This window comes from Haplochromis burtoni, unplaced genomic scaffold (genome assembly GCF_018398535.1).
Source record: "Haplochromis burtoni strain Fernald_Lab_line unplaced genomic scaffold, NCSU_Asbu1 Contig_15, whole genome shotgun sequence".
Lineage (NCBI taxonomy): Eukaryota > Metazoa > Chordata > Actinopteri > Cichliformes > Cichlidae > Haplochromis > Haplochromis burtoni.
This window is the reverse complement of record NW_024582376.1, coordinates 2,156,741-2,174,104: the sequence shown is the minus strand read 5'-3', so window position 1 is coordinate 2,174,104 and position 17,364 is coordinate 2,156,741. Positions and strand designations below refer to the sequence as shown.

Genomic DNA, 17,364 nt, shown 5'->3' with positions numbered 1-17,364 from the left:
CGTCAAAATATATATGTATATATATATATATATATATATATTTTTTTTTTTTTTTTAACTTACTAACCCAAATGTCTGAGAAAATAAGTTGGAATTGAGAAAACTTGAAATTCCAATTTTAAGGCCATAATGACTCAATTTTTTTAAACTTATAGATGGGAAAAAATAAAATATTATTTTATTATTTTAAGTGAATTAAGAAATTCTCCAACGCAATAATCACTCCTGACCGAACGGTGGCGCCGACGGACTGATACAGCTCGCAGCAGCCGTTTTAGGAAAAAGAAGAAAACGTTTACTATTTACTGAGGAACTGGCATTGGTTTCGTAGAAGCAATTTTATAACTCAAAATACACATTACTTCTCGTCAAACAGGTACGACAGCCGTCTTTATCGTTTGTATATATTATTGAGGTTGATAATACCTGAAATCCTCATTTGAGTTTATGAAATTAAAGTTGAAATCGAGCCTTGGTGACCCCATGACAGCTCAGCTTAGCAGCAGCAGCACCAGCAGGGCGGTCAGGGCTGCTAGCTCCACCTGCTAGCTAGTTAGCACAAAACCGTCAGGCAGCTCATCTTCTGCGCACTAACACGGCTAACGGGTGATGTGACTCTCTCAGAACAGCGTAAAGGTGACTAGCTGGGAAGTAGTCTTCGTAAAGTGGTCAGAGTTAAAGCTGTAAGGTGCTGAACTGATAAACCTGACTATGCACAGTAACTGTAATCTGCGGAAGAGGTGAGCTCTACCTAGACAGGCGGTCATTCCATATGTTACTGTTAATGTTACTGAGTTACTGTTTGTCGTGCTAAAAACTTTCGAACATCATCAGAAAGTAGGGTTCAGCAGACCACGACCTTTTTGTCCCAGGTTATCATCTCACGATGTCTAATACACGTGGAGGTACACTCTGTTTTATAGTAATAACAACAAGTGCCCATTTAGACAGCTTACCATCTTCTTTAAACCTCGTTGATCCGCGTTGTGTTACTTTTATAGAGGAAAAATAGTGACTACAGATTATTTAAAGACATTTAAAATGCAATTTGAGGGTGCAAAACTTTAATAATCAAAAAATACAGTTACAGTCAAAGTGAAATCCTTCTATATGGTATCTGTCTCATAGCACTGCAGTATTGAAACAGCATGCAGGAGTGAATGTGTTGAAGGCATTTGCATATAAATACTTGTTTTAGGGTTCTTGTGGGTGTCGATGAGAACTTGCAAAGTGCAGTGTTATTGTAGACTAAAATTAATCTGAATTAGTACAGATCTATTCAGTTTAAATTGGGGGTGGGCGATATGCCCTTAAAAATTATATCATGATGTTTCAAGAACATTTGCTGCTGCTTCTTCTTCAGGTTGCTCCCTGTAGGGGGAAACCACAGGGGATCATCTATCGCCATCTCACCCTATTCCTTGCATCCTCCTCTTCCTCTGTTACAGTAGCCATCTGCAGGTGCTTCATTGCATCCATGAAACTCTTCTGTGGTCTTCCTCTTTTTCTCCTTGTTTGGCAGCTCTATGTGCAAAACCTTTTATCCGATATATCCACTATCCGTCCTCTGCACATGTGCAAACCACCTCAGCCTTGTCACTCGAACAGTGTCTCCAGGCCACTCAGTTTGAGATGCTGAGTATTTCAAGACAGTTTGCAGTAATGATATTTATGATGAAAAAAACAACATACTAAATGTTTTATTGATGCTTGCAGTCAGGTGTATTTATAACTATAAGTAAATGAAGGGCATTCTTTGCCCTTCTTTTGCATCGAGTTCCTGTCACTGAGGATGTACTACCTAATTCAAAGTGTGAATTCACTGAAACAAGGTGTCATAATTATTTTTGGGTTTCACATCACCAGCTGCTTGAATCTCTTCCTTTATAGTCTGGTAGTACTTCACTGTGTTTTTCCCTCAAGTGGTGAAACAAGTTTGTTGTTTCCACCTTAAGCAGGAACAGTCTTCTTGAATATTTGGCTTTGTTGGAGCTCCAGTTTGACTAAATTGTCACTGGAGTCTTACATACAGCTCTTGCTCTCATATACAGTATGCCTCGACGTGTCTCATTGTTGTGTAGAAGAAAAACCCAACATGTCCTTGGTGGGCACTAGTAGTTTTTCTATGTAGAAAATTATTGCTGTTTAAATGTAATACACTGAAATATTTACTACCTATAATATTTAATAACTCTATTACCTTGTAAAGATGAAAAGAAAGTTATGATGACCATTAAGCTGTGAAACTAAGATTTAATATTCAAAGTGTTTATTGTCATGTGTCACAAGAGAAAAAGGCATTCCTCTGTGCAATGAAATTCTTTCTTTGCTGTCCACCCACAGATGCTGATGAATATATACAATAGAAATAGAACATATAAATACAAATAAATAAATGAAGACAGAAAAGGAGACAAAACATGGAGATTTGAAAAAGAGATGTGTGCAAAAGAGCTATAGCTTATATACTGGCTTAATATGTAAGATGATGTAAAATATGTAAGATAAACACACTAAAACCAAAAATGTTGCGAGAAGCCCTAAATAGCAAGATGTTATTTTAAGCCAGTGTTTGCAATTTAACAACTTAAGATTAAAAGGAATGTTAATTGTGTCATTTTCAGAATATATTTGTAGGGAGAGATGAGGGAGGTGCAGAGGGAGGTGTGACGAAGGTGCAAAAAGTGCATTTAGCCTCCAGACAGTCATGTGACAAATTAAAGCAGAGCTACTGGTTCCCTTAAGGCTCTGCCTTCTTTAATAGTACTTGAGGTTGTGCAACTGTACCCTGAAGGCAACATCGTGCTGACAGTAAAACATGTTGAACTTGAGTGTGCTGGACAGATGAGTTTGGTAAAGTGGCCAACATCATGAAGATCTGCATATTAAATCAAAATAACAGTGACCAAACGAAACAAAAATACACTTGTTTGTGTGTGATGATGATACTGTTCATTTAAGTGTGCTGAAATTGCCATCTGCCCCTTTTTTCTTTTTCTTTTTTTTTTTTAAAAAGATATCTAGTCCCTAGAGCTGGGATCTTGGATGGAGTAAGTGTTGAGCCCCAATGAGATGACTGACCAGGGCAACAACAACCAGAACATCTCCCGCAACCCCTTTGCTGCCCTCTTCAGCTCACTGGCTGATGCCAAACAGTTTGCATCAGGCCAGAAACCTCAACAGCTTTCTACTCAACCACCACGTGAGTAGAATGATCATATTTCATACAGTATAAGAAGCAGTCAGAACATATCTGAAGTAGACTGATTTGTGTTGTGTGTTACTTTGGACAGAATCCCAACTTCTCCTAACATTGTCTGGAATTAAAGTGTGTAGGCTTTGAGGTAGATAATCATAGGTCACGTCCTTTTATAGAAGCCAGCTTGTCTGAGTGTGCTGATATGTAAAAGTTGATTATACTCTGTTGTGTGGACAGCTGCAGACACTGCTGATGACTAGCTATTCCTGGTATACGTTAATAAGGTCGGCTTGAAGTCCGCCCCAGGGGCACAGGTGTAGTTAATGCACATTGTAATAGAAAGTCTTGACAGATGACTCCACGCTATCACAAAAAAAATTCAAGAATGGATCTTTCTGCTTACTGCCCAATGACAACATTTCTATCAGTAGACCCAAATGGACCTTAGCAACTGCATGCCTGCATCTGTGCATTTTCTGTAAATCACGCAGCTCCACCCCAAAGGAGGATATCCCCATGCAACAGTCACAGCATTTGCTTCCAGAGTAACTTGTTTATCTCAGATGTTGATTTTTGTGATGAAATTCCAGGTAAGTTTTTCTTCTAGTGATTTCTCTTGAAAGCCGCTGCACACAGAAGGGTTCCAGTGTTACCTATTTATCACTTCATGAACAATAAGATGATTTTTCTCAGACTGTGTTTCCAAATTCATGTTATTTATACCAAAGGGCTTTGCATGAAAACGGTGCACCACCACTTCTGTATCAGAGAGTATTTTTGAGAGTTTTCTTGGTCTTTCAGATCATCTTCTGTCCCATTAATTGCATTTCTTAATGACATTTCATACAGTGAAAAATGTCAAGATGGAAGCAGTTTTATGCCCTTCTATAACTTGCCCCCTGATTTTTAGCCATCAGTCAAGATCATTTTTAGATCCTAGAAACTTTTCTCGATTTTCTTTTTGTTCGAAAAAGGCAGTTTTATCACCAGTTTGTAGCACGGATGAGATTTATCTATTTTTAAACTAGCCAAAATATTAATTTATTGGACTGTCTGTGCCATGCTAACCTGCTGCTTCATGTTTGGCTTTTGTATGTGCTTTCACAGTGGAGGACTCGGGTGAGAGCCAGTCGGAGTCAGAAAACTCGGTTTCAGACAGCGTTGATGACAATGACGACTCTGTGGCAGAGATTAGCCGCTCCTTCCGGTCCCGGCAGGAGCTGTGCGAGCAGCTCAATGTCAATCACATGATCCAGCGAATATTTCTCATCACTCTGGACAACAGTAAGTTGACTGTGATTTGCACGGCCCCTGGGTATTAACTCAGTATGGATAATATGGATCAAAACATCTATTCATGTTACTTCTTAGTATTGTTTGGTTCTAAACTCAAAAAAGGGCCAAAAAGGTACAAATTTAAATGCATTATATCAAGTTTGAAATGACCATTCTTTCCCTCATCAGTTAATTTCAGACTGACCCACCAGTGTTGAAATTAGGGCTCTGTGAGAGTCATACCATAGAGGTTTCACTGCTGCAGTACTTCTAGCTCCTAATCCTGGCTGGCTGTGTGATTTTTGTCACATGCTGATATCTAAACTTTAAACTTTTAAAATAATTTGGGCTGTATCTGTGGGACTTAAGCCCTACTAGGGTTGGGTGATTGATCCAGAGTCCAGTTATGCTAAACCCCCAATGGCATTGCCGATGACCAATAGCATCGCTGCTGGGTGGCAGTCAGAGGAGCTTAACATGCACCCATTATTTTAGGACTGTCCACCCACCATATTGCACAGTGTGTGGCCGTGACACAGAGAAAAAACAAAAGATGGATGTGTGGAAGAGAAGCACACACACATACCAGGATTATACATCTCACTTCCAATATAAAGGCATGTTCAAACACTGACATGTTATGCTGATTGATTTAGCTTTACTGTAAGTAATAACTTGAGTGGGCGGATATGAGGCAAACGGCTAAAATGGTATTAGGTTATAACATTTGCTGGCCATCCTCAGCCGTCTCCTGTGCTCTTTCCAGGTTATACCCACACACGGCCAAGTTTTTAACCCACAGAAACACCAACAGGGGGGAAAAAACTTAAGTAGATGAGATAAAGGAGTGTCTCTGCAAATTCAGTCATGTTAAGCTCTGATTTAAAAATCAGCCCCTAAGTTAGAAATACTCCATTTTCTCTCATTTGATGATGATGATGATGATGATGATGGATCAGCTCCACACGCATCAAATTCAAAGCAGGTCAAAAATGGTGGACAAACTTATGTGCTCGCTTGGTCAAATCTGTGTTGTAAGTGTGTTATATCTGGAGGGGAGACATGGAACTATAGCAATCCAGATTCACTATAATGTAAACCTCGTAATAATGACATCAATTAAATGCATCAGTGTGAAAATGATATAGAATTTGCTTTGATTGGTCAGCTATCACCAATACCTTTGAATACTAAATACCTAAGGTAGGACTATTTAAAACCTTGTGCGTGAGAGGCTTGTGCAGACTAAAGTCTTGCATGCCATATTGTCAGCTGATTTTCCTTCTTTTGATCTAAAAGGCAGTCAGGTGCTGGGTGATGAGTGTGTTTCTCCTAAATAGTACCGAGCTCTGTTATTAGAGGTATTATTGGATGCAGCACACTGTCTTGATTTGCTGTCCTGTGAGTAACAAATGACTCAGCACCTTTTAAGACAATATAAAAACCATCCCTACTGTGAGGTCTTATTGTGTGAGTCTCTCCACCACTACTCAGGGATGAGTGATGATGTTGAGGAAATGTAGCAGTTATTTGTTGGACTGTTGATCTATTTCTCAGCACCAGTTAATTCAGTGCACGTAGTCTAAGAGATAATAAGTTGCAATGTGTAAAAACATCTTAATTGACTTTATTTTTTTATTTTCCCCCTAGGTGACCCTAGTCTGAGAGGAGGTAATGGGATCCCTCCTCGGTGTGTTTACCTGGAGGAGATGGCTGCAGATCTAGATGGGCAGGACTGGCTGGACATGGACAACATAGAACAGGTCAAATGTCAATAAAGTGTTTTTAATCTTATCACTTTTTTTCTTCCGTCTCATTTCTCACCTTACCGTGAACCTCTACATGTCTGGCAAAGTGGCTGAAGAAACCTCGTATTCCATCAGATGCAAAAACATTACATTTTGACGCATTGCGTAAAAATTGATTTTCATAAAGAAAATGCCTGACATGAAGACTTCGTTGTTTTAGGAGCTTTCGAAATGTGTTGGTCAGACTGATTTGTGTCAGTGATGCTTCTTCTTTGTCCTCCAGGCCCTTTTTAACCGTCTGCTGCTGCTAGAGCCGGGAAACCAGCTCATCTATATGACGTCATGCAGTGCTGTTAACCTGTCTGCTGACCGGGATGCTGGAGAGAAATGTGCCATCCCTTACCTTTTTGCTTGTTACCAGAGGGCTAAGGAAGAGGTAACTGGGTTTTTGTTTTTTCTCCCCCCTCTGCATGATTGTAATTGTCGCTCTTTAGTGGTACTATTTTTAGAGATGGCCATCTGTTAATAGAGTATTCTAAGTAATTGGAACATAAAAATAACCCACACTTTTCCATAATTCATTCACTTTCTTTTTATCTCACCTCCAGATCACAAAGGTACCAGAGAAGTTACTTTCGTTTGCTGTTCGCTGTAAGAATCTGACCGTTTCTAACACACGAACAGTCCTGCTCACACCAGAGATCTACATCAGCCAGAATGTCTACGAACAACTTCTGGACCTGCTGCTGGAAAGCTTCAATGGAGCACGTAGGTCATGGACTGGGCCCAACTGTTTTGTCTTGAGTTTTGAGTAGAGTTATAAGTGTTATGTGTAAAGTTTTCTGCCTAAATGTCTCTGCTGTGATTCAGATCCAGACGAGGTGGTTGAATTTGTGGAGGAGGTCATTGCTGGCCTGCTGTCTGATCAGGAGGTGCGGACTTTTGAGGAGGTTATAGTACCGGTGTTCGACATCTTCCAGGGACGTGTCAAGGACTTGGACCTGTGCCAGCCTCTTCTCTACTCCTACCTGGATGTTCTCCTCTATTTCAGCCACCATAAAGATATTGCCAAGGTACAGAGACAGACTTTTAGCGAATGTTGTGGTAATGTTGTGCACCCTCTGACAACAGCAGACGATTTTAAATCCTCTTTTTTTCTATGTTCACAGGTACTCGTTGAACACATCCAGCCCAAAGACCCAGCTAATGGTTTGCAGTACCAGAAAAGCCTGCTGGGGACAGTATTCAATATATCCTGCTTGCTGAAAACCCCAGGTGTGGTAGAAGGGCACGGCTACTTCCTGAACCCTTCCCGCTCCAGCGCCCAGGAAACAAAGGTCCAAGAGGCCACCATCCACCAGGTAAACGCTTTCTTTTTCATTTGCTGCTCCTGATTTGTTTGCCTGTTTGCCGAACTGAAAATACACCAGAGTCAATGACCTTTTCTTCTCTCACTGGTTTGCAGTTTATGGGCCAGTTTCATGACAAGCTGCACCAAATCTTGAAAAACTTGCTCCAGCGGTCTGGTGAGACCCGCCACTTGCTGCTCACCTGGTTGGGCAGCTGCCTGCAAGCTAATGCTGGCCGAGCCAAGATCTGGGCCAATCAGATGCCGGAGATCTTCTTTCAGATGTACGCCTCAGATGCATTTTTCTTGAACTTGGGTGCAGCTCTGCTGAAGCTGTGCCAGCCCTTCTGCAGGCCACGTTCACCTAAACTGCTCACCTTCAACCCAACCTACTGCGCACTCAAAGAGCTGAGTGAGGAAGAGAGGAGGAATCGCAATGTGCATGCACGAGGTCAGTGTACTGGATGTCAGTGACCCTTATTTATAATGGTTTCAAGATTGTTAATTTAACGCCTTTGGTAATAAATAAACTGTCCACTTTTTCTTATGTCAGGTCTTGACAAGGAGACCTGCCTGATCCCTGTGCCTCCCCAGCAGCCGATGGAGTCGGCGCAGTCCTACAGCCTTCTGACTGAAAACCTCATCCTCACACAACTCACCCAGCATCTAGGCTTTCACAGGTAAACACAGTCAGACAAACGCAGATCTTTTCCATATAGAAGCTAAAGAGAATACTGAGACTTCCAACGTGTGTTATCTTGTTCCCATTGTGTCTGTGCACTTGTCTGCATGCATAATGTGTGCATGCAGACTCCATGAGCAGATGGTGAAGATGAGCCAGTCTCTCCACCGGCTCCAGGTGACGTGGCAGGAGGCCCAGCGAACAGGCAGCCCAATGTCGGAGCAGCTCCTGGAGCAGTTTGAGCGTCTGATGATTGTCTATCTCTCAACCAAAGCTGCCACTACACAACCTGCCATGCTGCAATGTTGCCTTAACCTACAAGCTTCCACTGCTGCTCTGCTCGTTCAGCTCAGTATGGGGAACCAGGGGCCTGAACATGTAGCACTCAGTTTTCCCCTGCCCTCCCTGCAGAACACGATGCTCTGCTATGTACCTGGTACGTCAGATATTTCACTATACAGTAAATACAATGGGGTGAAACACTCAGGTTTACTTTTTGTCATACTGGGCCAACATGTTCAGCCTTTTAATTTCTCTTAATTTTCTCAGGATTGAGTTGGATCAGGTGTTTTTCTTTCGCCTCCTTAAATTTGAAGGTGTGAACGTTGTGTTAAAAAGCCTTACCCCACTTCATAACACGTCATGCAAACATCATTTTGACGGAATGTTACCACACCCCACCGGCATGTAATAAATAACATCACTGATCATTTAATTGCGTTTTTGTTGTCAAAGTTCAAGGTGTGAGTTTGTAAATCACTGCAAGCTTTTGTACATGCGATTCATTCACAGCAGACACTACAGACTGGTTTGAAATTACTGCATCTGTGCATGCAATATCGCAGTTTTTAGTCACTCATCTTAATAATATTGAGCATTTCACACGATAGTCATTAATCTGCATTTTGTCTGTCAGAGTTTTTTGCAGAAAATTTGGGAGATTTTTTCATCTTCCTTCGTCGGTTTGCAGAAGACATCCTGGAGACTTCTGCAGAAAGTCTAGAGCAGATTCTAAACTTTATTACTGTCTTCATGGGTAACGTAGAGAGGTCAGTGACCTTATCGACCATGTCTGTGATTTCAGTCAGATGAAATGAAGAGTGGTTCAGATTTGTCATGTCTTGTTTGGACAACAGGATGAAGAACCCTCATTTAAGAGCAAAGCTTGCCGAGGTTTTGGAGGCAGTGATGCCCCACATGGAGCCGGTGACCCCTGGTGCTGCTCAGCCAATCGTGTTCCAGAGAGAAAGAGTTTTCTGCTCCTATAGACACGCACCCCAGCTGGCTGAGGCCCTCATTACTGTGTTTGTAGACATTGAATTCACAGGTACAACAGAGTTTAGACTTTCTAGATTCTAAAGATCTGTAGGTGGAAAGCTGAAACAGCTGTTTCTTAACATTCCTGTTAAGTTAACTGTCAACTGTTACTAAGACCATTTGTGATTAAAAGAGCTCGGCTTGGTGAGGCGTAGTATTATTTAGGGTCTTTTTGTGAACAGTGAAGAAGCTAGGTTTTGTGTGCTCACCTGGACGTGCTCTGCACAACAAGATAAAGAGATAAACTCTGAAGTGTAAGCAAACAGGAAGGAGAGCTGAAACATGCGGGGTTTAAGGTTTCCTCTGGTCCCCCCCCCACAGGTGATCCTCATCAGTTTGAACAGAAATTCAACTACAGAAGGCCTATGTATCCAGCTCTTAAATACATGTGGGGAAAAGACAACTACAGAGAGAGCATCAAGGTAATGTTGATGTTCTAGATATAAATTTCAGATGTTAGATGTGTGATGATTGTACTTTTTAGCCATGCAACATGAAATTCCTTGGTTTGACTTTTCTTCTGCAGCCACCTCACGCTCTCCTTTGCTTACATTCGGGCTTCAGTTTTCCTCACTTCTAGTAAGAAGCAATTCACTCCGTGAGATAATGTGGTCAGGCATTTTGAGCGCAGTTTACCTAATGAATTTTTAAAGCAAGACAAGGAAATCAGGTTTTCAAAAATTCTATCGACTCTTCTTTGAAGGCTCCTATTTTTTGTTTCTTTTTGTTTGATTTTGGTCCATTGCATACATCAATCAAAAGTGAAGAAGGGTGTAAGGTGGCAGTATTTTTTCCCCTTCCTCTTTCCCTTCCTGTTGATAACTGTTGCAAACTTAGTTGTGGTTGTAGTGTTATGTGCATATAATAACACATCATGTTGTAAACTGTTGGGTGTGTTTGGAAGGAAAAAAAGACTTAACCTTCATTTAACTGGGGGTTAAATCGCACCTTAAAATGGCACGACGTAGTGCTGCTCGCATCTTGTGGTGATCTGCTCTGCCAGCACTGATTCCACTGAGTGGAAAAAGTCACACAAGGCGGGGACAGTGTCGAATTCAGTCAACGAACCACTGGGGCACCTGATTTACTCTCTTCTCCACACTATTCTCTTTATAAAGTGCTCTACACACCCCATCATTGCGGCCAACAGGTGGATTTTCCTGTTTCAGGGGAGCTAGCCAGCAATGAAGAACCACTTACTGCTTAAGAGACAGAGTGAAAGTGGAAAGTTTTTCCTTAGTTTTTTAACATAAAATTAATTGCTTAACACTTAACACATGCTGGTATAAACCCTTTTAACCATGTAGTCATAATAAGGGAACAAATGGATAGTGCATACCTGCAAACTGGCATAAATGTGTTTAATTTAGTTTGGTATGTTTTATTTCAGCATTTGGCCAGCTATGCATCTGAAAACCTGGAGGCCATGAACCCCCCTCTTTTCCTCAGGTTCCTCAATTTACTGATGAATGATGCCATCTTCCTATTGGATGAGGCCATTCAGGTGAGACCGTGATGTATTTTGACTTCACAACCTTCAGCCTTGGTTCTGTATTATGTGATGTTTTCTGAACATTGTTGGAATATTATTCTGACATTATACAATATTCTGATGGTGAAATCTAGTTTAATCTATCAGTACTTGTCATCTACTGCATATCTCTTTCTAAAACGGTTCTATAGTAGCATCATTATTTATAACTTTATTGTTTTTAAAGATATTTTTGATGTGATTTAGACTCAATTTTTCAGCTGAATCTTTTTTCCTCTGTAGTACCTGAGTAAAATCAAGATTCTGCAGCTGGAGAGGGATCGAGGGGACTGGGAAGGCCTGGCCCCTGATGCCAGAAGAGAGAAAGAGTCCAGCCTGCAGATGTTTGGACAGCTGGGACGCTTCCACAACATCATGTCCAATGAGACCATCGGCACACTGGCCTTCCTCACCTCAGGTCAGGCAGAAAAGACCGCTACACATCCTTTCCACTACACTCATGAACCCATTTAATTGTTGTCCTCATCCATTCACTGTGATTATTTCTGCCTTTTGCTTTTCTTTTTTTTTCTCTTTCTCAGAAATTAAGGGTATCTTTGTGCACCCATTCCTGGCTGAGAGGATCATCTCCATGCTTAACTACTTCCTGCAGCACCTGGCGGGCCCTAAAATGGGCGCTCTTAAAGTCAAGGACTTCAGTGAGTTTGACTTCAAACCTCAGCAGCTCGTTTCTGACATCTGCACAATCTACCTAAACCTGGGGTATGTTTAAAACATTCTTCTACAGAGAAAAATATCAGTTTCCTTACATTTCTTTAATTGTAATCCCTGTTAAATCTGATCCTGAAACAGACTGTTGCTTTGTTTCTCCAACAGCGATGAGGAGAATTTCTGTGCCACTGTCCCAAAGGATGGGCGATCGTATTCTCCTACTCTTTTCTCCCAGACCATTAGAGTATTGAAAAAGATCAACAAGCCTGGGGATATGATTGTAGCTTTTGGACTCCTCGCTGATAAAATAAAGGTATCATTTTACTTGGAGAGGCTACCAGAGTAATAAAAGACGACATCTTTAAAAATATTAATAGTACAAATCTTTTTAAATTATGATTCTAGAGTTCAGTTGTGAAAAACATAGGAGGTACTCATGAATGTTTGTTTCCATTGTGCCTCTATTTAGTCTCATGCAGACAGACAGCAGCAGGAAGAGGAGACATATGCAGATGCTCCAGATGAATTCTTGGATCCCATCATGTCCACCCTGATGCTGGACCCTGTTCTTCTCCCCTCTTCCAATGTAACAGTAGACCGCTCAACTATAGCAAGACACCTCCTCAGGTTTGTTCCTTTTTACAAAGCCCAGAATTGACTCTGTCCAGAAAGTACAGTCATGTAAAAAAAAAAAAAAGAAAGTTTCTTGTGAAAAAATGAGAACACCCTCACCCTGCTTCCATGTTCCAAGTAGCAGCTAAGTGCTGCTAATTAAAGGCAATTGACTGACTGATCATAAGCAAGCGTGGCCGCTGCTGTAAAATGAGATGTTTTGGCAGTTTGTTGGTCTGAAGCATTTATAATGGTGTGAAAATGTGTTTGAACCCTTCTTGATTTCCTTTTTTTGTATGTTTGTCACACTTAAATGTTTCAGATCACCAAGCAAATTTAAATATTAGACAAAAAATAGCACAAGTGAACATCATATGCTGTTTCTAAATGAAGGTGTTTCTTATTAAGGGGTAAAAAAAAATCTGAACCTATATGGCTCTGTGTGTGGGGGGGAGTGATTGCCCCTCATGTCACTCGTGTCCTCCAAGGCCTAATATATTGTGAGATTTGAAAACGATCCATAAAACGTTGTGGGTAAGTCAGTAAGTTTTTACTGATTTTTCACATTTGGTATGACCTTGACTCAGTTTTCAACAAAATTAAATCACACTGAGCTTTTGTGATGGTATCTATCATCTTGTCTACCATCACACAAAATAATATCTTGAAAACTGTAGATGCTCCACTGCTAACAAACAAAAATGAACCGATTATTTACTCCTTCCCTTTAGGGGGAAAAATTAACAAGTATGGTTTGTTTGCAAGGGCTACCAGGAGGAAGCATCTTCTCTTTAAAGAGAACATTGCAGCAGAGCTTAGGTTTGCAAAAATGCATTTAAAGAAATCACAAGACATCTGGAACAATGTCTTTTGGACAGATGAGACCAAAGTGGAGATGTTTGATCATAATACACAGCGCCAGGCTTGGTGAAAACCAAACACCTCATTTCAACTGTCAGGCACGGTGGGGGAGAGATGATCATTTGGTCTTGTTTCGCAGCCACTGGGCCTAAGCATCTTGCAGTCATTGAGTCAACTGTGAACTCCTCTGTATATCAAAATATTATGTCAAATGTGAGGCCATCTGTCTGACAGATAAAGCTAGGCTAAACTGGGTAATGCAACATGACAATGGTGTCAAGCACAGCAGCAAATCTATGACAGAATGGTTGAAAAAGAAAAGAATAAAGGTGTTGCAGTGGACCAGTCAAAGTCCACACCTCAGCCTGATTGAATTGGCGTGTCATGACCTTAAGAGAGCTGTACATAAACAGATACTACAAATTTTAAGGAGCTGAAGCAAAGTTGCACAGAATAGTAGGCCAAACTTCCTCTACAATGCAAGACACTGATAGTCATACAGAAAAAAACGATTCATTAAGTTATTGCTGTTAAAAGTGGCTTTACAAAGTGGCAATTATAGGGTTTGTCTTGTAAAAACCTTATTTTTTTACATGACTGTATTCTGTTTGGATGATCTCTACACTGTCTGATGATTCATCTGTGAGATTGCCCATAACCATAACCTATATGATCCAGACATATGTGGATGTTTCTTTCCCTCTTCTGGTGTGATAAAACAGAAGGTTGACTATACCTGTGTGAGAACCTTGTTCACATACAACTGTAAATGATTAAGCCAACTGTAATTAATCAGTTGAACAGCTAAAACACTTTGAGGTCTGAAGATATGCTGGGCTATTTTTTGTAACTTTTTAAAAAAAATTTGTTTAGGGTTTTTTTCTTTTTACTGGTTTTAAATTTAGGCCTAATTTAGTTCTTTTAACACATTTAATCTGCATCTCTATGTCTCCTGCACCATTTATCATGCCCTCCCCACACAGAGTAACTTCTTTCCCCAACACACATACAAGCCCGCTGGTTAATAGTTGAGAAGATGCTCTAACAGCAGCAAACGATACATTAAGTTCTATTTTAAAGTAGAATCGACAGACAGAAATAGGGAGATGATGATGGACCAGTGCAGCCCTTCTCCACACACATCATTTCAAAGAGGCAGATGTACAAGCACGACCTTAATTATACATGTGTACACAAACACATACATCTCTGTTGCAAGAGCGAAGCAGGCTAGATTTAGCCATCTAATTAGCCATCCATACATCCATTTTCTTCTGCTTAAACAATTCAGGGTCATAGGGCGAAAGGCAGGGTACACCCTGGACAGGTCACCAGTCTATCGTAGGGCTAACAGACAAAACACCATTCAGACTCACAGTCACATCTATGGCCAGTCACAATTAAGTTAAACCGTGCATTTCTTTGGACTGTGGGAGGAAGCCAGAGGAGCTAGAGAGAATCCACGCAGATGTGGGGAAAAAAAAAGAAGCAAATTCCATGGATGGATGGAAAATGTGTTCATCTTTATGAAGTTGGTATATAGAAGTCATGACCATTTATTAATTGTGTCTGCCTTTTAGTGACCAGACAGACCCCTTCAACCGCAGTCCTCTGACAATGGACCAAATCAGGCCAAATGATGAACTCAAACAGCAGATCTTACAGTGGCTGGAGAAGCATAAGCAAGAAAAGCTTCAGTTGGGGCCCAGCGGCTAGCCCTGATCTCACTGTGACAAACAGCGTTGCCTCGCGCTGTTATTTTTCTTACCTGGCCGCACTTGCTCCTTTGCTTCATGGCAGATCCACAGTGTGCTTATTTCTTTGGATTTATTCTGACTCCTCCAGTCCAGCTGACACTGCATTAGCCTTTCCCTGCAGCTTCCATTCTTAATAAATCGTCCGTGTGACAACAGTCCTGGCAAACTGTAGCCCACCTGCTGGTAACAACTTCAAAATCCATACACGGTGGCTGTTTTTCCTCCCGTGATGCTCTATTGAAAACACTAGCAGAGTGATACATCCTTGGGTACTGTGTTAATGAGTTAATATAGTCAGAAATATCTGTTCAGCAGCACTTTAATGTACTGTACATACTCCTGTCCAACCACCTGGCCCTTTATACCGGAAGGTAAGTATTTTTGTCATATTATCTAACTTCACTTTCATAAAGAGTATTTCACACACTGCCTTTCAAAGTGCTTTAACACCCCGTATGTTTGCACTCTTGGGTTCAATCGCAACTTGTAAATAGCATTAAAAGTGAGGCATAGCTGAGTCTGAATTTAATTGTGTGTATGACTTTTATTTCATTGACTAGAACATAGGGTTACTTGGAGGCTTTCAAAAAAATAAACTTGATCATTGTAATTAGACACGTGTAGCACTAAACAGTTGTTTGTATTTAAAGACGTATCGATAAGGCTCTTCAGATCTTCAAGCACCTGTCTGTAGTGAAGCACTTATTATCTCATCAGGATTATATAAGACCAGCCAATTAAGGTTAAAGGATAAAGACCATATAGATAAAATGCACCAATCTGAATCATATTTTAGGTCTCAAAGATGTCAGATTGAATATTAAATCTCCTTAAATATTAACTTTAATCTGTTTTGCTGTGACAGAGTTGTTCATGGATATTACAGCTGACGTGTGAAATCTCCAGGGGGCAACTCAAACAAGCAAACAAAGCCAGCATTAAGAAAACATTATTTACAATTTGGCACAAATGGATAATTGACTCTTATTTAGGATAGCTTTTTTTAGAGAATAAAGCTGCTGAAAAATAACTGCTCATGCCTAAAGAGGAATAAAATCAAGTAAGAGAAGGCATTTAGACAACTCGGGCACTATCTCAGAGTCTTTTATTGGATATTTAATTTTTTTTTAAAAATGTACCAGCTGTTCTATTTCTTATCAAACAGGCAGAGAATATACTTCTGGGGGAAATAAACATGGCTGATAGTTCAGTTAATACCTACAAATGCCTAATTTTAGTAGAAATACAGAGCAGCAACATGGTTATCTATGAGTGTGTTGTTACGTGCATTTCTTATTTGAGTTACATCAAAGCTTTGGAACACTTATCTTAACTCTTTACCCCTTTAAAGCCTACTAGGAGTAACCCTTAAAGCTCTTTTCTGAACTGAGTGATTTCTGTCATATTTCAGGCCTAAATGACTGAGTTTGCATTAGGGCTGCCACGATTAGTCAACTAGTCTCGATTACGTCGACTATCAAAATCATCGACAACAAATTTTATAGTCGTCGCAGCGTTTGAAGCTTTTTAATATCCTGAAAGATGCAGGAATAAGCAGACTGAAACAAGATGGCAGCAATGCATCTACAAGGATGCCAGCTGCCGTTAAATGCCGAAGAAGAAGAAGCTGTCTTCTGTATCGTAGCTTTGTCCAAATTCAGAGATCACATCCTTCTGAGGCCGATTACGTTACGAAGACACAATGAAATTTGAGGACCTCTCCAAATGCGTCCTCCTTTTCCCCAGATTTGAAGGATGGGTCGGGTGTATGCTTCCGGCCCAACCTATTCCAAAATTCATACTATGGCTCAGCCAATTCCAGTTTCCAACAATGGCGGCAGCTACTTAGTTTTAATATTACTCTTTCTGGGTCACAAAATAAACTTTTAAGATATTTTCAGGTGAGAATGTAGCTGTGTGAACTTCAAATATCTGCTCGATTTATCAACACATCACATATTTGCAAAAGTGCTCCGACGTTTTCAGACACATCTGTTACCCACCAGCTTGATAGCTGACCGGGTGGTCAAGGCTCACTCGAGACGGCGAGAACACCGAACTTCCGTTGTCAGACCCCCGCAGTCTTTCACTACTCAGGTTAAACATGATATATGAGTCACTTTGACTTTTATTTGTTCCTGAGTAGTTCTAGTTTTCACACAGCTGAATAAACATCAAACAGAAAACTGATTAAACAGTGAGGTGGTAAAGAATTTATTCCAGTGTCCTGTTATATTTTAGGGAGCAAAGAGCAGACGGCTGAGTTTATTAAACCCCACCGAGACAATCTGCAAATTTCATTAAAATTTAATAAACTATCATCTTGTCTTTATTTTCAGTTAGAACATACTTTAAACACTTC

General features: G+C 40.5%; 1 protein-coding gene across 1 annotated transcript; it reads left to right on the top strand.

The window, feature by feature from the left end:
- The first annotated feature begins 275 nt into the window (after positions 1-275).
- On the top strand, positions 276-16,129 carry ube4a (ubiquitination factor E4A (UFD2 homolog, yeast)). The gene is made up of 20 exons (XM_005915871.3): positions 276-376; positions 3,017-3,202; positions 4,307-4,483; positions 6,125-6,237; positions 6,506-6,658; positions 6,831-6,990; positions 7,093-7,295; positions 7,392-7,583; positions 7,688-8,021; positions 8,124-8,250; positions 8,381-8,688; positions 9,169-9,301; positions 9,389-9,579; positions 9,891-9,991; positions 10,960-11,073; positions 11,344-11,518; positions 11,643-11,823; positions 11,938-12,085; positions 12,242-12,399; positions 14,826-16,129. The coding sequence occupies exons 2-20, from the start codon at positions 3,073-3,075 to the stop codon at positions 14,959-14,961; spliced, it is 3,234 nt and encodes a 1,077-aa protein (XP_005915933.1). The 5' UTR covers positions 276-376; positions 3,017-3,072; the 3' UTR covers positions 14,962-16,129.
- The last annotated feature ends 1,235 nt before the right edge of the window (positions 16,130-17,364 follow it).